General features: G+C 55.3%; 1 protein-coding gene across 2 annotated transcripts; it reads left to right on the plus strand.

Moving 5' to 3' along the window:
• Positions 1–4,575: 4,575 nt before the first annotated feature.
• On the plus strand, positions 4,576–24,603 carry VIPR1 (vasoactive intestinal peptide receptor 1). Of its 2 annotated transcripts, none has more exons than XM_044252453.1 (12): positions 4,576–4,651; positions 9,266–9,373; positions 15,247–15,353; positions 16,542–16,645; positions 17,069–17,201; positions 19,377–19,530; positions 20,085–20,145; positions 20,346–20,412; positions 20,776–20,867; positions 23,304–23,433; positions 23,668–23,709; positions 24,378–24,603. In XM_044252453.1, exons 1-12 carry the CDS (start codon positions 4,591–4,593, stop codon positions 24,567–24,569), a joined length of 1,251 nt encoding a protein of 416 aa, XP_044108388.1. In that variant the 5' UTR covers positions 4,576–4,590; the 3' UTR covers positions 24,570–24,603. The 2 variants fall into 2 exon arrangements, with proteins under 2 accessions (XP_044108388.1, XP_044108389.1); XM_044252454.1 differs by having other exon boundaries at positions 4,585–4,651; positions 16,539–16,645.
• The last annotated feature ends 307 nt before the right edge of the window (positions 24,604–24,910 follow it).

The raw sequence follows: 24,910 nt of genomic DNA on the forward strand, positions 1-24,910 counted from the left end.
CTGAGTCAGGCCCCCATTCCATCTTTCAGAGCCCCTAGCATCTAATAGCCACAACTCCCAGCATCTGCACCCTACCCCAGATCTCAGGGAGCCCCACATGCTAGAGAAAGCAGGACTTTCTCCCAAGCCCCTCACAGTGAGGATAGAGAGGAGGGACCCAGGTAAACAGGCAGAATAATGAGACTGGGGTTAATCCCTGCCCCCAACCAGAGACTCAGGATTCTCCTGCCAACAGCCAGTCCGTCACCTCCCCTATCCAGACAGTACCATGGCAGAGGAGGGAAAAAGACTCAGATTCAAGGGAGGCTATAGACTTGCTCACTCTTGCCTGGGTCTCCTCTTTTGCGCTCAGGAACTCCTGTAGTAGAGAAGGTGCTGGGGTCTCCATCTGGCCTGAAACTCCCACCTCAACCCACCCTCAAGGTCAGGTGACTTCAGCCCAGCAGGGGAATTGGTGAGGGCTTGAGAGAAAGCCCTCATTTCTCCTCTCCATGTGGGGCATCAGGAGACAAGTTGGGAAATGTAGGCAGTAGTAGAAATAGGGAGGGCTTTGAATGCCAGTTTTGAAGTGTGGGCTTTGACTCCTAGTTCCTGGGGACTTTGGGTTGCAGGTGGTGGGGCTGAAAGCTAGTATACTGGTCCAGGCAGGACCTGATGAGAGCTGGCCCCTGCCTGTGTCCCACAACTTGTCCCCTGATGCCTCAGGACCCCCTGCTGCTGCCACACCGTGTATTTGCAACCTTGCATGTATTAGGCGTTTTCATACCTCCATGCTTCTGTACACACTGCTCCTGCTTTCTGGAATGTTCTTACTCCATCTCTAATGGTCAAATTTACACCTCTTCAAAGATGCACCTCTACTACCCATTCTCTGTGAAGCCCATACCCCAGTTATATCCCACCCTGGAATGCTTTCCTAGAATCAGTAGGTTTGGTTGCATCTGGCTGGGAATTTTCCAGCTTAGTGTGTCTGGAGTCCAGAGATAATGAGGATGTTTAGCATAGGGAAATAAGTGGAAGAGGAAGTTCAAAGTCTGCGTGAATTCCTCAATGATAAGGGCTACAGGGAGCTGCCCTGGCCCTGTCCCCCAAAGAGCAATGGTAGACCAGATGGCCCAAGGCAAGGTCATGGACAGGGATTGATGTAGTCCAGACTAGTGGTCAGAGATGCAGTTCCCATCTAGGAATGTGTACTTGCTAGGGGATCTCGGGTCTCTCTTTCCTCTACCCTTCTGCAGATGGGGTCTAACACTCAGCTAAACTGGGGTAAAGACAGAGCTCATCTTCCAAACTACCCTCAGGTTATTCAGAGACAGCCCATACTGCGAGGTTACCCCAGGGCCTCCTGCCCACCTCCTCTGCAAACTGCCTCTCAGAAAAGACTTTGTAGCTCTGCTGCTGGGTGGGATGGATGGACAGAGTTGGCTAGAGAGGTTGACCCAATAGCCTTCCACCTTCAAAGAGTGGTAAGCAGAAGCTGCTAGGAACCCTATGATGCCCTTGGTGACTGAAAGAGAATGATCTCTCGGCAAAGAGTGTGGCCACAGTTCTGGCTTAAGAGACCCAGCAAAGGGGTCCCTACATGGCTCAGTTGGTTAAGTGTCGACTGGATTTTGGCTCAGGCTGTGATCTCAGGGTTGTGAGATTGAGCCCTGCATTGTCTCCACCCTGGGCATGGATGCTGTTGAGATTCTCTCTCTCCCTCTGACTTGTGTACTCTTTCAAAAAAAAAAAAAGAGGACCTAGCAAATGGGGGCATCCACTGTCCTGTCCTCAGAGCACAAATCTGGACTTTTTTGGTTGTAGGGACAGAAAACTCAACAGACTCAAGCAATTAACAAAGATATTGACTCATGTTGCTGGAAGCAGGTCTACTTTCAGGCATGGCTGCATCCAGGGACAGAGATAATGTCAAGAGGACCCAGTTTTTCTCCATCTTTTTATTCTGCCTTTACCTGTGTGGCCTTCATTGTTGTGTTCCACAAGAATACAAGGAGAAACAAGATGGTAGCAGTAGTTCCAACCCCTGCACGCTTTGAGGTTTCCAGTCTAGTTGGAAAGACCAAATCTATTTGTCTAATCTCTTAATCCAAAGTCCCAGGAATGAACCTGCTGGCTCTGAGCAGCCTGACTTGGGCCATGTGCAAGGCACTAAGGCCAGGAATGCTCTGATGGGCTCAAGTCTGATGACATGTTGATCTCTTAGAAGACTGTTCATCAGAACCCCAAGAAGGAGGAGTGGGGAAGGAGGTAGTTTCCCAGGTGGAGATGAGGACATGGCACCAGAGGAGGATAAGGGATGGTGGAAGGCAGCAACAGCAGATATCTACTCCCATCCATCCCATGTTCATGTTGTGGGGAGCAGGGTAGGAGAGAATGGGCAGGAGACATAGGTGAGGCTGGGAGGGAGAATCTGCGTTCCTGGAGAGCAGTAAGGCTGAGAAGGCACTTTGGGGAGAATCGTGTTCCAGACAAGCAAGACCAATGGTGAGACATGAGCCAGTGACTTCCAGAAGTCACCTCTGGGGTCCTTTGGCCACCCCTCTTCCCATGCCTGAGCAGTATAAGCTGGTCACAGATCACTGAAGACAGAGCATCTTGAGTATTTCAGTCTGAGTAATGCTTTTGGGCAAGAAAGGAAACATGTGACTCCAAAGAGAGACCACAGCACATTTCCTTCAAATCCCATGTATTTTCTTTGAAACAGTTATATGAAGAACCATATCCTGCTCCACAGAAGATCTGTGTTGCTTTCCATATACCAAGTTTTTAATGATTTACCAGCTCATGTCCTTCCCTCCCTTGGCTGATAAAATTAACAGTCCGAGATGGAACCCAGGTTCACTGTGTTCCATCTGTGTTCCCCACTGTGTGGGGCTTCCAGACCCATGGCACATGGGCAGGTGAGGTCTGGGTGTTGGCAAGTCTGAAAGGCATCCCAGACAATGAGGCCTTTTCTTGCCCCTGGGCTAGGTCATCCATGGTGCTTAGCTGCGTGTGGGAAAGTTGGACATTGAGGACCTTTGTGACAATGAGGCTCCACCAAGGCCTCCACAAGGGACAAGAGTATTGAGTGGAAGAGACTCAACTCTGCAGCCTCTTGAACACTGAGTTGGCCAGCTTCTGCTTGGACCCCCTTCTTATACAGCAATGGCGACAATGTATAGCCATAGCAGGCAATGGCAAGCTCTCTGGCAAGTGGGATCCTTATCCCTCTGTGCGGTCACCTTAGAACAGTGGCCAAAGTCACACCCTTGGTACCAGGCCAGAAGGAAGGAAATGCTTTCCTCCATAGCCCCATGGCAACACGCCTTTGAGTCAGCGGGGGAGGTGCTTGGGGCCCATTTGAGGGAATTGAGGACCTTGTCCCAGGGCAGGAGGGACAAGCTGAAACAGACAACCGAGAGTATTTGATTCTGGAGCTGCCTTGCTGAACTTTCTCCAATGGCCCTGTTGGGAAACCGTGGCATTCTCTTCCCTGAGCAGTGAGGAGGAAACTGATATGGGGCTGCCCAGGGGTGGCAGCCACTTTCCTAAAGCCAAAGAGACTCATAGAAGTTTCCACCAGCTCAGTGGAGGCCTTCACCTGCCTTCCCCCACCCAGTGGTTCCCAAGACCTGTATTTCTTCTGTCTGTCCCTGGGAAACCATCACCCATACTCACATGTTAGACCCAGTGCCAATGCCTGTCCAGCCCCCACAAGCAGCACGCAGGTCTGGTTCCATCCCTGGCCAGGGTGTGAGAAAGGGGAGGCAGGAGGCCTGGGCCTCCCCATCCCTTCTCCCCCCATCCCACCACACCTCCTTTGCCTCGGCCCCTGCCCCTGCCCCTGGGGTGTGGTGGGATGGCAAACCCTCCTAGGGGGGCCTCTCTTATTTCCTGAAACCTCCCCTCCTTCATTAGATCTGAAATAGCTGGAATTGTTTAGAAGCTAAAAAGAAAGCAGGTGAAGTCTGGGCAAGGAGGGCCAGTGGCCCCCTCCCAGCCTTGTGACCCAGGAGACTGAGTACAGGCTCCCAGAATGGGGACAGAGCCTGGAAGATGGAGCCAGACTCCTGGATTCCTCCCAGGTCTGGCTCCAGGGACCAGCTCCTCATAATCAGGTAGCACTAGCTAGACCCCTCCCACCCAGAGAGACTGAGGCAAGGATCCAGAACTCCCAGCCCAGGCTGGAGGGTGGCAGAGTCCCAAGGGCCAGCTCTGGGCCCCACAGAGAAGCCCTCCAACCTTCGTCCAAAGTAATACCATTGTGCCCCCGCACAAAAAAAATGACCAAGTTACAGCTGCAGCAGTCTTGGAAGCCACCAGGAAGCCATGACAGGACCCTCAAGGCAGACCCAGCTATGGGAACAAGTGAACAAGAGTTCCGGGTCCGATCCAGGTCTGGGTCGGGTTTTAGTCTGGGGTTGGGATTGTGGTTCTGTCTGAACTTGGATCAGTCAAGTGACAGGCCTTGTTTGGCCTCATGTTCCCAGAGTCTGGATGCAAGGTAGGCCGCTAATGAGGATGATGGGTCCCCTCCCTGTGTCTGTCCCCCAGGGTGGCCAGGCAACCAGCCTGCAGTGGGAGGAGGAATGTTACCATCTGCGGATGATCGAGGTGCAACGCAAGAAATGCCTAGAGGAAGCCCGGCTGGAGAATGACACAGCAGGTGAGGCCCAGCGGGCAGAGAGGGCCCCAGACCCCCAAGGAGACCCGCCTCTCATCATGTCGTGAGCCCAGATCCAGGCACATTCCTCCCACACGTGTTGGGTGGGGATGGCACCATGGAGCTGCCAGAGGCGAGAAGAGGAAGCTGGAAGAAGCTGGGGGACCAGATGGAAGCAGGAAACCCTAACAGGCCTCTCTGATCCCATCCCCTGCCCCAGTACTGGGAGCTCCCTGCAGTTCACCAAGGAGCACACACTAGGTTAGGGGTTCTGAGGCTCAGCTCCTTCCTCCCAGCCCCAGGCTCTGCACCCAGAGGTACCACCACACACAGCAGCCTCTAGGCGCACATGCTTCCCTCCCATCCCAGCCCACCTTCCGTAGGTCAGATGAACCAGCAGCTCAGGCACTGTCCAGCTGATGAGACAAGTCACAGTCAAACCTGGAGGATGAGCACTTGAGGGCCTGGCTCCTCCTCCTATGGGGTGGTGGGAAAGCCCCGGCCTCATGGTGGGAAGGGTGATGCCAGGGAAAGGGTGATGCCAGGGGTACCCACAGACCAAGGCTGCCTAGCTGCCTAGAGCTGGCAGGGCTATCCCATCAGATGACAGCATCCTCTACTCCCCACTCTCCCCCGCACTTGGCACAGCAGCCCTGAGGAAGGCATGGGAGGAATTAGGGAGCCCTTTCTTTGAAAGGTACCCTTGAGCCAGATTCTGAATGGTGGGCCAGAGGACATGGAGAAGGAGAGAGGCTGGGGAGGTGGAAGGTGCCTCAGCAGACGTCTTATGGAGAGTGGGGGTGGGTATGGAGCCCGAGGCTCACTAAGGGTGGAGAAGGGCTGAGCAGTTGGTTGGCTGTGTCTGCTCTGGGCCTCCCTGCCAGGCCACCTCCCTAAGGCCAAACTTGAGGTTACAGAACAGCCTTGCCCAGGAGTAGGGAACATCTTTACATCTCCTGGGCTCCCCAGTCTCCTGTCAGCTCTCTGAAGCTAACAGTTACACAACCCCTCCTGGATCCCTCCTTCTTGGCCCCGGTGCACAGAGTGTCTGCCTCCTGCACCATAAGTGAGTGTCTGTAGCCTCACAGAGGGCCTTTACCTCCCCCGGCTCTTAAGGAAGGACAGATCCCTGCCTCCTGGGGTGACTAAGACTAAGACCTGGGTGAGAGGTGGCCAGACCACCCACTATCTATGCACTGCCACCCCCTCCAGGGCAGGGAGGCAGGAGACACTGCACACCGGCCCCAGCAGGCCCTAGCAGCAGGATCTGGGACTGCAGGCAGCCCAAAGAGGCCCAGACCCCAGAATCTAGGCCCCCATTGCAGTGCCTCCTAGGCCCCGAGGGCAAGCCACCCTCGTGATCTCCGTGAGATCATTGCTGGCACAGGGCACCTGCCGGGTGCCAACATCCTGCCACCAGGAAGACGGCCTGGGATCCAGAGGAGGGCAAGTATGGGTCTGTGGGCAATGAGTCTGCCCGTGACCTTGCGTGGGGCTCTGTGAGTGTTTGTGCATGTCCAGATGTGTGCTCTTGGCCCACGTGGGTGAGGAGCTGCGTGTGCCTCTGGGACCTGTAAAGCCCCATGTCAGACTCCAAGTGTCTGTGTGTGTCGGGCGCATGTGTGTCTGTAAGCCCAGAGAGGCCTGGATGTGTCTGCCCGGTGCGTGGCATCTCTGTGGTTTTTGTGGATGTGTGTGTGTGTATCTGCGGTGTGCCCGTTCCTCTCTGTGCTTGTGTGTCTGTGAGTTGCATGTATCACTCCGTGCCTTTGTTTGCTGTGTCTGGTCTTTCTACGTCCACATAAGCATACACGTATATGTATTTGCCCATATGTCTGTGGTTCTTTGTGTCTGGGAGTGAGTGTCTGTATGTGTCTGTCAGTGCACACGTGTCTATAAACTGGCACAGAAGCCCCCTGTGCTCCCACCCCAGACCCCAGGCTTGCTTTTTTGCTCAGGTGGCAGTCCCCAGTGGACACACACAGCCAGCAGCACCCTGCATCTCTGTGGGCCTAGGGACATACGTGGTGGGGCATGTGGGGCCTCTCTGGGACACACACACACACACAGACAAGAGGCTCTCCAGATGGCTAGCATTGTCTTACCGACCTCTCTGTTCTCAACTTCCTGAACCTACTGCCTCCTCCAGGAAACTTCCCTGACTACATGCCCCCAGTGGCTTTCCTTCCCTGGCTCCCCTGCCATGTCACAGTTCACAGCCCAGTCCTGGTGGTGCTGAGAGTCCCTGAGGCCAAGTGCAGCCTCCTGAAGGGCAGTGCCCAGTCTCCCTCTCCCTGTGCTGCTTCTGGGGAAGCTGAGCTCAGGGCTGAGGACCCAGCTCTGAATCTGCTCTTCAACCCGTGCCGCAACTTGAGAACCATAGAGCTGAGTTTGGCGGGGACCCAGATGCAATAATTGGCCTACAAAACAAGGTGTGTCCAGCATTGTCAGAGGGCTAGAGTCCAGCAGAGCAAAATTCCCCCAAGAAATGGGCCTGGAGCCCTTCAGAATGGGAGAAGTGTGAGAGGTTTGCTGGAGAGGGAGCATGGGAATGGGTGAACAGGCTGCACCATTCACCAGCGATGGGACCTTGGGCTAGCTACCTGATGTCTCCATGCCTCAGTTATTCATCTGTAAAATGGGAGGGTTAAATAAGTTGTTTATTTAAATATGGTAGAACTGTGCCTCCCACATACAAAGGCTACATAACTGTTTGCTGCTATTACTAACAGGGTCTTAAATGGCAAGCAGAATGTGCCTGGCCTCGTGGGGGGTCCCTCCAGGGCCTCCAGAGAGGTTGGCACAGGAACGGAGGAAGGACTGGGAGCCAGAGGGAGGCCACAGAAGCCTCAAGACAAAGTGGACCGAAGGTCCCCTCTGCGAGCCCCGAGGAAGGGAGGCTGTGTTCTCTGGCACGGCCTCGTCAACGCAGATGCTCTCAGCCTTCAGCCGTTGCCACCACCCGGCTGCTGCAGCCCCAGAAGCCCCTCCCCAGTGCCAGCCCACTCTAGCACTCCGGCTCCCAGGGCTCTTCCCCAGCTGGGGATGTCCTTTTACCTCCTCTTCCCAGGCCCCCTTCTTGAGAATTTATGAACCTTCGGACCTGGGCTGGGCTGGGCTGGGCCCAGCTGGCATTTACTTTGGCTTGGGGGTTGGGTATCCTGAGAAAATCTATGCGTCTGGCAGGGTTGCAAAGAAACAATGAAACCTCCCCCAGGGAAGGGGATCCAGAAGAGTCCTAGTCCCTCACAGACACCCAGACCCTGAGGAGGTAAACTCATGCATCTGCCTATTAGATCAACCGCCCAGGGACCCCACTGTGCACCCTTCACCAGCCAGCCCTCAGGGGTCATAGGTACAGGTGGAAAACACAGCCTGCAGGGCAGGGATTTCTCCAAACTCACCTCCTGAACACCACCGCTCCATAGCGCAAATCACAGTTTGACTAAGTTGGGGGCATAGGTGTTACTTTTTTAATTGTCTGAAGACTCCTCAAGACCTAGCTAAATCCCAATATACCCACCACCCCATCATACCCAACACCTCCTTTTATGACAAATATTTTCTAATGTTTCCTTTATGAAATTCAGTGCATCCATTTTTCTTTTTTTTTTAAATGAAGTTCTGGTTGTAAAAGAAAAATAAAAAGGAAAGTGATTTGTAATGAAATACTACACATACATTCAGGCACGATGACAGTGACAAATAAGAAGACATAGTCTGAAGCCTGGAATGGACTTGTACATTCTGGAAATGTGATGGGTGGGTTGATCTATACAGTGGTTGCTTCTCTGACTCCGGGTCATGGGCAGCATTGTTAGAGGTAATGTGATTTTCTAAAAACCTTGAACAGCTCTTAATAGTATTCAACACACTGGGCACTTGTATGGCTTAGTCAAACATCTGCCTTCGGCTCCAGTCATGATCTCAGGGTCCTGAAATCAAGTCCCGTATTGGGCTCCCTGCTCAGCAGGGAGCCTGCTTCTCCCTGTCTTTCTGCCTGCTGCTTCCTCTGCTGTACGCTCTGTCGAATAAATAAAATCTTTTAAAAAATAATGTTCAACATACAACAAAATCCCTCCCTTTACTCAGTTGCATTTCTGGAAGACGCCACATATGTTAAAACTATACAGGAAGTACCTTGTGTTTATATGCAAAATGGAGTAATAATCTAGGCTCTGTCATTACAACACATTTTCACCTACACAAATGCCCAGGGGCTCACTGGAAAGTCTTGCAGAATACTATAATACTACAATTCATTATCATGTGACACCTTGCAGGATGTCTTCCTGGCATCCCTGGGACCTGCCCTCCAAATGCCAGGTGAGACCCCTATTTTCTGCAACAAACAAAATCCCCACCATTGTTGAAAACATCCCCAGGGGGAGCTCCATCCCTCACTGAGGACAACGGAGCTGTAGTCCTGCCACCCATCTGAAGAGGCCCTTTGCAGCCTGGGCAGGGTGATGCCAGCTCTCTCACACTGGAGGTTCCTCCAGGTGGTACACTGGAGGAAGAAGAAGAATGGGTGCCGGTTGGCTCAGGTCCCAAGGCTGGAAGAACCTGATGACTGTGCTGACCAGTGTGTCCTCTGCCTTCCCCCCTCCCCCTCAGGCTGCAGCAAGATGTGGGACAACCTCACCTGCTGGCCAGCCACTCCTCCAGGCCAGGTAGTCGTCTTGGCCTGTCCCCTCATCTTTAACCTCCTTTCCTCAACTCAAGGTAAGAGGCCCAGGTTAAAGCCAGGGAGCTGGGGCAGCTCAGGCGGTACCAGCTGGAGTGGGTCCCCACCTGTTGAGGAAGTGAGCAGGCAAAAGACAGTGGTCAGAGGGGCTCAAGCAATCGGTGGGGGGGCTTCCTGGAAGAAGGTGTGTTGGCACTAGGTCTTTGAAGGATCCACAGGATTTGATTAGCTCTTCACATAAAAGATAGGCACATGGGAAGGGCCCACTAAATATTTGTTCAACAATTGATAACTAATTGACAGATGCATGATTAGATTGTGGCTCCTGTGTTCCCGTTGTCTGGTCATGACTGTCTTTCACTGCCTGGAGCCAATGACCTTTTGGGCTTTGCTTACACACCTTGTCATGTTCTGCTTCAACAAATGTTCTCTAGAAGGCAGAAGAGGAGGAGCCTCTTTAGGAACTGGGCTTTCTTGCCATCGACTCACTGAGGAAGCCTCCAGCGTATATTCAGCCATTCTTCGTTGAGTGAACATTTATTAAACGTCTACTAGTATGACAGGCATGGGCTAGACGAACACAGGGCGGGGAGCATTAGACCAGCCATGCTGTCTGCCTGGCTCTAGCTGAAGAGACATTCAGCAGGGACACAAACACGTGTTGTAAACGTCAAGGAGTCCTGGGAGGGAAAAGGAGGTAAGGCACAACATTAAGGCAGGTGTTCGTGGATGGAGGGGTGAACTTTCAGCTGCAGTCTGAAGTCCTGGAGGTGGGGAAGATCCTGAGGGGGGCGGGGATTGTGGAGAGGGAGGATCAGCAGCCTGTGGGATGGACAATGAGGAAATGCTGTGGAGGTCCCGGGCTGAGCAGGGGAGGGAGGAGAGCAGAGAGACAGGGGGCAGAGGCCATGCCGGCCCTGAGCGCTGACTGAGTCCTTGGACTTTTTCCTAAGTTCACTGAGAAACCACTGGGGACATTAAGCTTGGGACTGACCAGTCCAATTGAGGTTTAGGTTTTTAATGGATAATTCAGATTTCCATGAAAAGAAAGGATTCTGGGGGTGCAGTGGGAAGATCTAGTCACAAGGCAGGTGAGAAGTGGGCAATTTCCCTGTCTGTGAAGGATGCATGGGACTCCTGCAGGGAGGGAGGGATCCAGCATGCCCACCTCAGGTCTAGGTTGGATGAGCTGGAGACTCATCAAAGACTAAGGGAGGAGCAGGTCTACAGAGGGAAGGACCTAAGGGAGGAGCAGGTCTGCAGGGGGAAGGACCCGAGAGAGGAAAAGGTCTCGAGGGGGCAGGACCCACTGAAGGAGCAGGTGTGGATGGGGGAGGACTCTGGGAAGGAGCAAATCTAGGGTGGGAAGGACTCCAGGGAGGAGCAGGTCTGGAGTGGAGAGGACCCGAGAGAGGAGCAAGTCTAGAGGGGTAAGAATTAAGAGGAATTCTAGATAAGAATTCAGAGGCTGTGCAGAAAGACTCTTGGGCATCTCTTATTCCAGGTGGCCTTTCGCTCTCTGGACCTATCTCTGTGTATAGTAGGGACAGGTGGTGGGCCAAAGGGACTCTGGAGCAGGCTGGTATTGCCCTCCAGTGCTCAGTGTTGTGACTTCAGCAGTGAGGGAGAGATGTCGGTGCCCTCCCTGTGGAGTCTGGGAGCAGTCAGAGACATCCGTATTCCAGGCCAGCTCCCACCTAGCCCAGCTTTCCAGGGGAGCCCGACACCTGGGCAGGTAGGTGATGAACTCTTCCGGCAGCTTTCATGCGTCCAGTCCGCAGAGCCTGGCACCCGGCCTTCTATCAGATCCCTGGAAGTGCCTGCTACTTGTGTTCCTCCTTGACACTCCTCTAATTGCATTCCTCCTGACGGCTTTTCCTTCTGTCCCTGCTGGAATTGTCAAGGCAGTTCCTTCCCTTAAGAACCTGGACTGCAGCCCACCATCTGGCTAACCCCAAGGCTGCCAGCCCCCCTGGGGCCCACATGGTGCCTTTGTGCAGATGAGAAGAAGGCAGTCCCTCCTCAGGCAGAGTCAGCCTCTCACCAGAACCCACCAGAACCCACCTAATGACAAGTTGAATATGAGGTAGACTGGTCCCCATGTTATTAGCCAGATGCCCTTGTGCAGTGTACAACCTACATAGCTGTACCTGGCGGCCTTAGCCTCTGAAAATGATGGAGAGAAATAAGAGACGAGCATAGGGCTCTGAATGGAAGGGAAAGAGGGTGTGTTTTCCTGGGAAGAAGGTGCGAGCCTTAAACTCCAGAGAGGGAGGTTTGCGAGAAGGCAAGTGTAGAACGGGGAGAGTGCCAAGCCCAACTCCCACCCCTTTGGGTAACAGAACTGGGGAGAGAGTGTCCTCCCTGGAAGCATTGGAAGGGATATTGTTCTACAGGGAAAGTTGAAGACACCTGAAGAGAATAAAGACTATAGAGTTAGAGAGAAGTCATCTCCCCAGGCTGGGTAAAAAAACCCTGGGAAAGGAGTGTTGTTCAGGCAAGGGACTGCTCATCAAGGCACCAAAATGTCCATGGGGGCCTAGTCCTTTGATTCCTGGTCTGCATGTCTTTCATCTGTGGTGTTTTTACCTTGAAATATTTGAAAAGACATTTTTTTAAGAGTGACAACTAGGATCGCCATTTTGGTTAAGACAACAGTGGCTACATTAATGTGTCTGTGGGGTCTGTGGGACACCTCCCTGCCCGACCCCCTGCATCGTGAAGCCATAGGTAAGAAAGTCTTGATGCCAACCTGAGATGTTTGCTGTGGCTCTCTGGGACAGGGCACCACAGACAGGATTTCAGCAGGAGAGCGCTCATAGTCAGAGCTAGGGCTGAGAACAATCTCTTCAACTATCTCGGGGTGGGAGTGGGTTGGAGGGGACAGGAAAGCGGAGAGAGTCATCAGGAGGCTCCTGCCTAATTCCAGGGAGAGAAGATGGTGGTGGTAGTGCGGAAGGGAGGCTGGGATGAGGGACTGGTGATTGATGGGGAAGGGGAGAGAGGGCGGGGCAGGGTGTGTGGGGAAGCAATTCCACCATTTCTACCTCCAGTCACTGAGCTGTGCTTTTCTCATGGAGAGCCCAGGGAGGCGTGGAGGGGAGGCATTGACTTCTTTGTGTGACATGGTGAGCCACAAGAGACTGGGAGATTGTGGGGTTAAAGTCCCTCAACCTGCCCTCCGTATTCCCCTCAACACATACAAGTTGTGTGGTTCCCAGGCCCAGTCTGGAGAGAGACTTTGAACTGCTTCTTGGGGTCTCAGGTGGCCACCCTTGAGATCTCTCTTCAAGAATGTTCCCTTTTAGACCTGGGGCACAACCCCAGGGCTGTACAAAGAGGCCATCCAGCTCTGAAGGTGACCCACTATCCACTCCCTTCCCCCGATATGTGGGGCAGGCAGGTTTCCAGGGGACAGGGTGCCCCTTGAGCCACTCCAGAAGCCCAGAAAGATGTGGAGACAGGCCAACCCACAACTGTATCCCAAGCCTGCTGCCTCCTTGCTGTGTGACCATAGGCAAGTCACCCGACCTCTCTGGACCTTGGCAGTCCCCTCCTTTAGTGGAACTCATCATAACTCCTAATGGCTAGCTTTAACACAGTCCCATTTGCTGCCCCCCACCCCTGCAGTGTGAATGCTGGTGGGTCCCCTAATTCATGATGGTACCAGGTGCCTGCTGTGTCACAGGTCTGGCCTCACCAAGCCCTAGTTCTTCTGGCCAGTGGGGTGCTCAAAACTCGAGGCCTTGGTGTCCCAACCTCAAGGCTGGCTGATTTGGGCTTGTCACCTTTTTGGACTTGCCCTTACACCCCAGCTGGTGGGGGAAGTCCACACAAGAATCAGATCCTGGAAGGGACCCTCGGTGAGCACCTGAGATCTGGGGCTGAGGCAAGCCTGTGGGCCTGAGGGCCTGTTTGAAGCCTATCCAGGCTGCACAGGCAGGGCGGGTGGAAAGCTAAGGGGCTAAGTGAGTACGTCCCTTGCGCTGGGAGCCCCTTGCAGCAGAGTGGTTGGGAACTGGCCCAGAGAAGGGCTGCTGAGTCAGAAACTGGCCCCGCCCATCACCCCTGCCTCAGTAGAGTATCTCCTGCTGGCTCCAGACCTCGCAGTGGAAAGAGACCAAGGCCCAGCCCCTGAGTCTGTCCTTGGCCGTCACTCAGTTCCCCAGCCTTGAGGCAAGGTGGCAAGAACCTCTTTCAAAGGGCAGCCTGGAGGATTTACAGAAATAGCAGGCAGGGAACCACCCGGTTGGGTGTATTCCAAGCCAAGTTTAGAAATATTAAATGCACATGCAGAGTGACTCTCCCCGAGCTCTCAGGACAGCTCGACTCCTCCTACAGCTCTGCTCCTGGACACCCAAAACAAGCTCTCAGGTCCCCCTCAGTGCAAGCTGGGGCACGGTTGCCCAGGATGACTCCTGGGGTCACACCTGCCATAGCCTCTTGGGGCAAGTGACCAGCCTCTGGGAGCCTGGCCTCTTCAGGTGAAATGGGCTTCCCTTCCTCGCTGGGGGGTTGAGGGGATCCACTAAGATACTGGGCCTCAAGTGCTCTGTCCAGCTGCAACAAATGCAGGTTCTCAATGGTGATGTTGCCAGTGATGGTGCTGGTGACAGCGATGAGACCCCTGATGGTGATGATACTGGTTGTGCTGGTGAGGCTGGTGGTGACCGTGATGGCGCTGGTGGTGGTGCTGGGGACAGCGATGACACAGGGGTGGTGATGAAAGTGATGCCAGTGGTGGCAATGATGGTGACCCCAGTGAGAGCGGCTGGAGTGTGAGGAAGGAGCTATATAGGTCAAGGACGTTAGGACCCGTCTTCTTTCTCAGCTCTACCTCATTTCCTCACCTCATCATCCTCTCCCTCCTCCTCCATCCATTTCTCTCCTCCTCCTGCCCCTTCTCTGCCCTCCTGTCCTCCTCTCTCTACTCCTTTCCTCCCCCTCCTTCTCCTCCTCTTCCCCCCTCCCTCCCACCCCAACAAGCCAGCTCTCACCTGGACTTGGACCCAGCTGCCACTTTAGTGAGTCTTGGGATCTTCTCTGGCTCCCCCATTTTCCCTTCAGTCCTTCCCCAGGACTAGAGAGCCAGCAGCCACAAGGGTAGCCCTCACATCATGGGCCCCCCTAGTGGGTCCTGTCACTTTGCTTCAGCTTTGGGCCTCCGAGGACAGTGGAGGGTGCCACAGTCCCAGAGGCCCAGGGGCAGCAAAATTCAACCCCACAACCCTGTGGGGCCATGCTGCCCGATCCCCCCTCCCATGTGCCTTTGTCTGAGCAGGCTCCCCAGCTAGGACTCCCTGCTTCCCCACTTAGTATTTCAGACCTGCGCCCTTCTCAGGTGTCCTTCCTGCCTCACCTTTGATCCCGCTCCAGTGGCACATCTGAGCCATACTGGGTATGGGAGGAAAGCAGGCCTATTGGCCCAGGCAGACTGAGCCAGGAGGAGCCCCTTGGGACAGCCAGAGGATGGCTGTCTGTACCCATGGGGCAAAGAAACCCTCAGCCACTCCAGCACTTTGGGCCCTGTGACCAGGGTCACAAGCACTCAGCTTGTGACAAGGGCCATGGGTCATTCTGCACCAAGAATCCCGGCTGTGACAAGAATCACTATCTATCTTGCCCCGGGGGTCAGTTTTAGACACGGCAAGGGGCAGGGCTGAGCCCAGAAAGGTCTGCTGTGACTGTCCCTCATGTTGGAGGGTCCCCCTGGCAGCTCGGGAGGAGATTTGCCCCACCCCAAGTCCCCCATGATGTCCTAGGGTCTAGGGCAGGGTGGCTGGAGCCCAACACCACCAGGGGTGGCAGGGATAAGGTGAGCTCAGGGACAGCCAGGCCCCACGCCTACTCCATAGACTCGTCCTGCTCCCAGCCTCAACCTTTCTCCTCTCGGCCCCTGCCCTCCACCCAGGCCTCAACGTGAGCCGTGGCTGCACCACCGAGGGCTGGACACACCTGGAGCCTGGCCCCTACCCTGTTGCCTGTGGCTGGGATGACAAGGCATCAGATTTGGACCAGGTGGGCCTCTGTGCACCCCTGCCCCTCCTCCCCCAGAGTGTCTCGGTCTGCAAGGCTCCTTCTACTCTCTCCCAGCAAGGAGTAAGGTTGCTGTTGGTGTGGAAGCCAGGACTCGGGGTGGGGGTGGGGTCTTTCCCAAGCCTCCTCCCTCACCCCACCTGCACTTCCAGGGGCTCATCTCCCTGTCTCTCCCTGACCCAGAACAGGAAAGGGGCTTTCACCCTTCCAGCCCAGCCACCCCCCAAACCCCCCACCCCACCCACACTCCCCCACCTCGTGGGCACCTTGCTCTGGTCCTAGAGGGGGACAGGCCAGGCAGGCCTCATCTTCCTGTCTCATGCAGAGGGGAAACTGAGGAGATCTTGGAAGGAGCCACCCTCAGATACCAGGCAGCCAGCCAGGGACAGGAACAGGGACAGGACTGTGGTCCTGAGTCCCAGGACAGGGACACCCGGGAGCAGGCAAAGATGGGCTCACTGTATGGATGTGGGCCCAGGAGCCAGGGAGGGATTCTGATAGGAAGGTAGAGTGTAACGGGAGTCCTCAGCTAGGAGCGCCTCATTGCTTTGGTGCGGGGACACAGGTGTGTGTCTGTCAGCTGTGACATTGGTCCCACCCCAGACGCTGCTCGGAGCTTTCAGTGCTCCCACAAAGGCAACTTCCTCAGAGGCCCTCAAAGCCCACCAGGTCCTCAGGCAGGATCTAAACCCCCTAAATCCCACTTGACCCCTTGCTTGGGCTCTGGCAGGGGTGGGATATGGCGAGCAAGAAGGGAGGGCGCAGTGACCGAGGTTCTGCACGTGTGTCCGTGGGGAGGGCACTGAGAGGCACCTCAAGAGCAAGAAGCTCTTGGATTCTAGCTTTGTCCTGCCACCCCCTGAAAGGCCAGATTGCCCTCATCCTGCTGACCGCTGCCCCTGAGAGCCCACAGTGGCAAGTTACCCCCAGTGTCTTCTTTGGCGTCCTAATTTCCTGTGTGCCTCCCTTGCTGCACAGTGTAAGGGCCTCAGATGGAGCCTGAAGGGCCGGAATGTTGGGCCATTGCGGGGGCCAATTCCTGGGCCTCTTCACCTGCCAAGGCAAGGATGGGAGGCAGGGTGTGTAGAGCACGCACCCCTGCCAGCACCCCCTAGGTGAGCCCACCCCACCTCCACCTAAGATCAACCCTTCCTCTCCCTTCTGTAGCAGCAGCGGTCAATGTTCTACAGCTCCGTGAAGACCGGCTACACCATTGGCTACAGCCTGTCCCTCGCTGCCCTTCTCATTGCCACAGCCATCTTGAGCCTGTTCAGGTGAGGTCTAGCCCCAGGGCAAGCCTCAAAGCCGACCCAGCCAATTCACTCCTTTCCTCGAGCCCTGCCTGGCCCAGTCATGCTCTGGCCCCCTCCCCGGTCACCCCCCACACACGCAGCACACAATCCCTGTCTCTGTCCCCCAGCTAGGCCAACCTCCCCAGGAAACAGCAAGCTGCTCAGAGCGATCCGCCTGTCTCAGCCTCGTCCCCACAGGATGGTGCTGAACCTGGGAATAGGGCACCAGAGGGTGGGGCTGGCCCTGGAGGCCGAGGCCCACAGGACTGGGCTACCCCGGGGGCGGGGCCTGCACTTGGAGGCCACAGGCTGCCCTTGCCCTGCCCTCACGTGGAGCCCAGGACCACGCAGTTGGGCCGGGTGGCCGAGCCCCCGCAGCCACCCAGCTCAGCCCGCCTCGCGCAGGAAGCTCCACTGCACACGGAACTACATCCACGTGCACCTCTTCATATCCTTCATCCTGAGGGCCGCCTCTGTCTTCATCAAAGACCTGACCCTCTTCGACAGCGAGGAGCTGGACCATTGCACCAAGGGCTCGGTGAGAACCCTGCCCAGCCTGCCTCGCTCTCCCTCTTTACCTTCTCACACCACATCCCTCTTCTTCCGCTTTCTCCCCTTTTCCCCTCTCCTCCTTCCTCTTCTCTCTCCCAGGATGGCCAACCCCCCCATGTGCCACCATCCGCAGCTCCTTGAATCCCACTCCCCTCCCAGCTACAGGAGATGGTGCACAGCTGCCTGGGAGCTCCCGCACCTGCCTGTGCCTGTGGCAATGGCCTCTCCTTGGTGGAAGTGCACCATTTTGTGGCCAGAGTCCACAGTCCCCCCCACCCCCACCCCAAACACACACACCACCATCCTGCCACTGTTGCTGACTTCCAAGTGACCTTCGGAAACTCTCTGCCTCAGTTTCCCTATCTTGCAAGGACTTCAAAGCTTCCTTCCTTCACCTCCCTCATTACCACCATCTGGAGCCAGTCCAAACACACAGCCCTTCTCTTTCCTTCTTCTCCTGCTATCAGCCCTGTTCTGGGGCTTCCTCAGGAAGAGCATTCAAGAGAGTATCTAAGGAATCCATTGCCCATCACTAAGGGGTCCATCTCCAAGTGATCGTGAGCACTGGCCCCATCTCTGAGGGCCCAAGACCTAAGACAGAGAGCTCAAGACCAGCCCTGGCTCCCACCCATTCCTATGGCCAGTGACTCATTGCTTCATGAGGGACCTCAGAGGCACTGCGTTATTTTGGGGTCAGCAATACCTTCTCCCCAGAGAATAACCTGTGATGGTGAATCTCAGGCATCTTGACAAGAGAAAGGGAAAACCCAGGGTGGCCACCCTGGCCAATCCCAGAGCTCCTCAGAGGACCCCACCCAGGAGCTGGGACTTCTGAGCTACAAAGCCAGGAAGCCTCCAGCACACCTGTTAAGGATAATTGTGGAGACCCGTTTAGCAACTGTCTGAAGCTTTTCTAAGGCAGGAAGCACAGCTAATTGTCCTGTTAAAGAGATGAGCTATTCTAGTTGTAAAGTGAGCCGGGGGAGGATGGGAGACACCCCCCGCCTATAGCTGGCAGAACTGAAGTGACACCTGAGGAAGGAGCTTGCAGCCAGAGGGACAGGAGGGCAAGCTGCTCTCTGAGGATGTCTTAAAGCCAAGGGCACAGGAAGGAAGGGTGAGAACCTGTGTTCCAGGGAGGAGTGAAATCTAGAGGGCTTCCTGGAGGGGGATAGCTTTAAGCTCCAGCTCACAGCTACTTGGGTTTGATCTGAAATGGAAGACTGTTTCTGGGAGAGGACAGGGCCCAGGGGATCTTCCAGTCGTGCCAGGCAGGCCACCTGCAACTCCCGATTGCCATACTCAGGGATTCCCCTGACACTCCTGTTGTCCTCACCTGCCTGGAGAACGCACTCTCCTGCCAGCTCCTCTGCCCCCAGGAGGAATGACCATCCCTTCCCTCTCCTCTTCTTCATCTCTACTTCCTCTTCCTCTTGCCTCTTCTCTGCCCCCATCTGTCCCCAACACTTCCATAAGGCCCGCCTCCACAGCCCATAGCCCATAGCCCCACACATTCAGGCAACTCTTGCAAACTCAGGCAAGAAGGATCCCTCAGACCTCTTCCAGCTGCCTTCCATCTAATTGAAATAAGGTGGATGAGTATGTGGGGGAGGGGTTAAGTGTATTGGTAGGTAGATGGACGGCTGAGTAAGTTGGTGCGTGGATGGCTGTGTAGGTGGAAGGCTAGATGGGTAAACCAAGAAAAAATAGATAGATGACGGGTAGGGGGTTGGGTCAGTAGACAGGTGGATGGATGCATGGATGCCCGGATGGTTAGGTGGATGGATGCTTGTGCGTGTCTAGTTGGTAGAAAGGAGAATGGAGAGATAGATGGGTGAATGCATGGATGGATTGATAGATGGAGGGATGAATAAATGATCAGTGGATGTGTGGATAGTGGATGGAAAGGTGGGTGAGCTGGTAGTGGGTGTCTAGTGGGTAAAGCAATGGATAGATGGGTGGGAAAGTGCAAGCTTATCCCAGAATAAAATCAAAGATAATGGGAAAACCACCAGGGACATTTCTAAGGGGACAGTGCGAAAACAACAGAGAGATTAAGTTGGCCATGCTGCATCTGTGTTTGTTGTCCCCAAACAGACCGGGGGCAAGTGGGGGACCACTTTGAGCCTCAGTGAGCCCCTTCTCTGTCCTCCCCCTACAGGTGAGCTGTAAGGCAGCCATGGTCTTATTCCAATACTGTGTCATGGCCAACTTCTTCTGGCTGCTGGTGGAAGGCCTCTACCTGCACACCCTGCTTGCCGTCTCCTTCTTCTCTGAGCGGAAGTACTTCTGGGGGTACATACTCATCGGCTGGGGTATGGTACCAGGGAGGGCTTCCAGGCTGGGGACAGAAGGGGCAAGGCCTGGGAAGCTCACTAGGGGGTGGGTACCAACCCTGCTTGCACTCTTAGGTCTCCCTGGGCTGCAAGTCCTGCCTGCCAGGCTCTCAGCCAAGGGTTGATAAAAGTCCCCCAAACCTCTGACCCCAGGGCAGGTGCCCTCATGCTGTAGCTGCACCTAGGGCTGATCTGGGGGACGGGTTCTGTAAGCATCCATTTCTGCTTCAGCCGCTGAAACACAGGGTCCCTGCTAGTCTGTAAAATACCTCCATCAGAGTTAGAAAAAGATTCTTCCTTTGGGTGGACACAGTCCCTGAGGAGTAGAGCTCCACTCCCTTAGTGGAGTGAGCATCTTTGCTCAGTGCACAAGCTATGTAACCGCAGGTGGCAGCCCTGGCAACCCACCCTTTCTTCCCTCCTTCTGTCCCTCCCTCTTTCCCTCCCTCCCTCCCTTCCTTTCTCTCTGCTTCTTTCTCCTAAACCTCTCCCTGTGCCCTCTCCTCTCTTTCTCTCGCCTTTGGCCCTGACAGGGGTGCCCAGCACATTCACCATTGTGTGGACCGTCATCACAATCCATTTTGAAGATTTTGGGTGAGCTGCTGCCCCACCCCCTCCCCCTGGCCGTCATCACTTGGGGCTGATCCCCTGGGAGGGATGAGGGAAACTGGGAGCAACAGAGCCTGGGCCTGTAGTTTCTAATGGGTGCAGGGGCAGAGCTGGAACACCAGGGAGGGCCTCTAACTCCGGCTGAGGGCAACTGCTGTCATTCTTCCCCACCATGCCCTGTCCAGATGCTGGGATACCATCAACTCCTCATTCTGGTGGATCATAAAGGCCCCCATCCTCACCTCCATCTTGGTAAGGCCTTCTCCCGCCACGTAGAAATGGGGAAATTGAGGCCCAGCTTGAGTAGTCGATTTCCTTTGGCCACACAGGAGATTCATGTCAGGGTCAGAACAGAAATGTAGGCTTCCCAGTGCCTGTGCAGGACTGTCCCCACCCCTTACCCCAACAGTTCCTCCTCTAGGGTAAAAAAAATGGATTGGGAGGCCCAGTCCTTGGAGATGTGAAGTAAAGTTCCCAGATGGCCTGCCCAAAAGGGAAAAGCTAGGGAAGAGATAAGATGGACAGGCAGCAGGGTCCTGGGGGGGGGCAATCAGCCCAGGGACCTGGACACCCTGGCCTCCCCTCTCTGACCACTGACCTTGACCTCATCACCAGGTGAACTTTATCCTATTTATTCTCATCATCCGAATTCTGGTACAGAAACTTCGGTCCCCAGACGTTGGGAAGAGTGACAGCAGCCCATACTCGTGAGTATGCCCTGGGTACCCCAGTGTCCTCATCCCGTTTTCAAATCTACCCACATTTCCTGGAAGTTCTCCAGGAACTCTGATGACTCTGAAGTCATGAGACTGCCACCTTTCTCTTGCCTACCTCTGCCCCCATGACCTGGCTCAGCCCACAAGGGTTGCCTGCCCCAGGCTCCCCCTTCCACAGGCCTGCTTCTTCTGCAATCACTTACCTAGCAAGTGATCTGAGCCAGGTATGCGTCTGCTGCCAAGCCAGGGAGCTTGAAAGACAACAGATGACCTGTGCTTTATTCATACCACATGCCCAGTCCCTGGCTTGTATGTGGCACAGAAAAAGGACCCAGTAAATGCACGGTAGATGCATGCCCTGGGGGTGCCCCAGGTGAACAGTGAGATAGCCACCTTCAGGATGCAGCCGCCCCCAGTAATACTAACACCTGTGCTTTAAGTGCCATGCGTGTGGTAAGGCACTTACCACATCTGAACATCATCTTATGTCATTCACACTGTCCCCTATCAACTGTTCCCATTTTACAGGTGAGGAAACAGACATGTGCTCCCTTCTCTTCAAGATTCTGGGAGCACATGGCCATGGCAGGGGAGGGCATGGTGTCCATGGGACAGCAGTCATGCTCCTTGCTTGGCAAGGTGTGAGGGTTGTTCTCTATTCCTGGGAGGAATGGAGAACCAGGCAGGGTTTCATGAGAATGAGAGGGCTCAAAGACAGAACTAAAGAAACATGGACAGGGTGGCTGTGGGGAGGTGAGTAGGGGTCTGCCTGCCCACAGATGGGAATAAGAGATTGCTTCTCAGTGCTACAGAGACCGGACAACACTGGGACGTCCCATAAGGGCCTTTCAGTCCTGGGATTCTGGACTGTTCCTAGCCTGGCTTCTCTTGAGGGAGTCTTGTGCTGTGGTTTTAAGATTCTTGGCTAGAATGTCACGAGCTGCTGGATTTAGGATTCTATTCTGGAATCCTGTGATTCTCTCTGATGAGACTAAGGCTCACGTTCCCCCGGTGTGACGGCATTCTCCCCCGCTGGGTGCGTAGGAGGAGCTTCCCTTCCAGTCTGAGAACGGAAGGGATCTGTGTCTGCCAGGGGGCAGCACATCAGGCCTGTGCATCCTAATCCTCCCCTTTGCCTGTGGGGCCCTGTTTTCCCCAATGCACAACTGCTCCAAAGGGCTCGAAGCGGAAGCAAAGAGAGCTGGTCATCACCAGGTCCCCATGGGTGAGACAGAAACCAAACAGCTGTCAGCAGGCAGAAGTGTTAGGGGGAATAGGAGATGGAGCTCCCCACTGAGGGGCCGTCAGCTTCCACTCTCCACCTCCCCATAAGCCTTCAATTTAAAGAAAGCCTCCATCTGTCAGCCTTGGGCATGGGGAATAGGTTTGTGGCCCAAGAGGGTAGGCAGTGCTCAGGATCTTGGAATGGCTGGGAGCTGGGTCCAGGAAGGAGCTGGAGGGGCAAGGCCCCAGTCTCTGCCCCCAGTCAGCTATGGGACCTCAGACACAGGACTAGGGTTCCCTGGACTGACTGCCAAGGCAGAAGAGATAAAGGCAGAGACCCCTTGGCCCTCAGACCTCTCCCAGCCAATGAACTATGGGCTCACTGAGCTGCCCGGACTGGCTGTGAGGTCAGGGGACTGGCAGGGTGAGCCCTGCTCCATTGGAGAAGGAGGGGTCATTTGGAAGGAGGATCAGCCCTGCTGTGCACACATGGCCGGCAAAGGAGGGGCTGGCCCTGCTGGGAGTGTGTGTATCGATTGGTGTGGGGAGGCTGGAAGAGAGGGAAGTGATTCCAAAAAGGTGGCAACTCCTAGAGGAGTGGACAGGTGAGAAGCCAGAGACAGAGAGCAATACTAAACCAGGCATAAACTTGAGAGCCCAGCATCCTCCCAAGTGGCCTCAGGAATATGGGGTCAGCACCCCTATTACAGAGACTTCCTTCCCAAATGTCCTCATCCCCAGAAGAGAATGGGTCTCTTGTGGAAGCAACGCATTTCACAGCCCCAAAAGCACTTCTGAATTTAGAGTGGGCATCTCTGTAATTTGATCATGTTGAGCAGACATTGACCCCACGTAAAGATTAGGGAATCTGACACCAGGCGAGGGGGAACCAGGATCTCCTGGGGGCTGAAAACATCTCTCCCTTTCCTGCCACAGAACTTGAAATACTGTACCTTATCTTCAGGGTTTCATACTGGCCTTGTTTATAGACTCCCCTCCAGAAGGGTGAGAATAGAGCTTCCCTCTCCCTCATGCTTGTCTCCAGGCTAGGAGAGCTGGGGGGCACGAGGGCATGGGCACCGCAGATCTGAAGCAGGAACAGAGGTGAACACAATATTTCCAGGAGCCAGCAGCCCAAGCTCATACTTCCCCGTTGTTATCCCTACCTCCCATGCCCACCGTCTGCCCCTCTCCTGTCCCCAGGAGGCTGGCCAAGTCCACCCTTCTGCTGATCCCCCTGTTTGGAGTGCATTACTTCGTGTTCGCCTTCTTTCCCCACAACTTTAAAGCTGAAGTGAAAATGGTCTTTGAGCTCGTCGTGGGGTCTTTCCAGGTATGAACTAATGACCAAAGGCTGCATACTTCTCTGGGCTTTAAGGGAGTTCAACCTGGGGCCTTGGCCCTTTGCCAGTGGCTTCCAATTTTTTCACTGTACTGATTAACCCCCTACTATATGCTTTGCTCTTTGGTTAACCAGGGGAACACAGGGGCCATGGCCATGGGTGGTACAGGGCTGGGGGCTCCTGGAGTCTGTCTGCCTCACATCTCCGGCTCCCTTCTTCCCCAGGGTTTTGTGGTGGCCATCCTCTACTGCTTCCTCAATGGCGAGGTAAGCCCCTCCCAGATCTTGGGGACCAGGCAATAACACTCCAGCTGGCCCAGGATCGGGAAACAGTGATGGCATATGTGCAAAGCAATGATGAGTTCAGTCTTGCTACTCCGAGTGTGGTTCTCAGATCAGAAAATAGGTGGAGGTGCACACCTAGGACCTTGTTAAAAATGCTGATTTCTGCCCCCACCCAGCCTCCCAGACCTGCTGACTTACCATGTGCATTTTAAGACAAACACACACACGCACACGCACACATACACGCAACACAGACGTGGGATTCGTGGGCACATCAGCTTGTTAAGCAGCTGTATGCAGCAAGTCGGTGGGGGTGGGGGGGGGACCCACCATCAGAGGCTGAGTTGCTGTAGAGCCCTGGTTACAAAGCACAGAACTCCATCCACTCAGATGAGCCTAAGTGAGCTGAAGGGCAGGGAACAGAAGAAGAGGGATACAGCCACCCCCAGGCAACACCCCCTCCCTCCCTGGGCTGCACCCTCTAATCCTCTCTGCCTCCTACCTCCTCCCACTCCAAAGCCTTGATTTGACCCCCCATTCCTATGTGGTCCCAACTGTGCACTGGCCAAGGGAGGATCCATCCGGAGCAGCCCAGTCAGCAGTGGAGGAGGCCTCCTAGGGGCGGGCTTGACCAGCCTCCCTTCCCCCAGGTGCAGGCGGAGCTGCGGCGGAAGTGGCGGCGCTGGCACCTGAAAGGCATCTTGGGCTCAAGCCTCAAATACCAGCACCCCTCAGGAGGCAGCAACGGCGCCACGTGCAGTACGCAGGTGTCCATGCTGACCCGCGTCAGCCCCGGCGCGCGCCGTTCCTCCAGCTTCCAGGCCGAAGTTTCCCTGGTCTGACCGCCAGGCGCCCGGGGGCGCAGGGCTGGCCCCTCCCGCCCGCACCACCCACCCCGGGGTGGCACTGGGGACAGAGGCCTGCCCGGGCGAGGCCAGCCCCAGCCCCAGCCCCGGGCTCGGAGGCTGTCCCGCCCTACAGGCCATTGTCCAGACGCCCCTAGAGAACTCTGCCCTGGCGTTTTCCCGGAGGACTGGAGGGCGCACGGATGCGGGAGCAGTCTAATCTCTCTGCAGGCTGGCGCACTGGATGCTCCGACCCGGGAAGATGTTGGGGTGGAGCTCAGTAGTCAGACTCCTCCCCGCCAAGGCCCCCTCCGCCAATCAGGGGCAAGGAATCTATA

This window comes from Neovison vison, chromosome 6, assembly GCF_020171115.1.
Source record: "Neovison vison isolate M4711 chromosome 6, ASM_NN_V1, whole genome shotgun sequence".
In the NCBI taxonomy this organism is placed as follows: Eukaryota; Metazoa; Chordata; class Mammalia; order Carnivora; family Mustelidae; genus Neogale; species Neogale vison.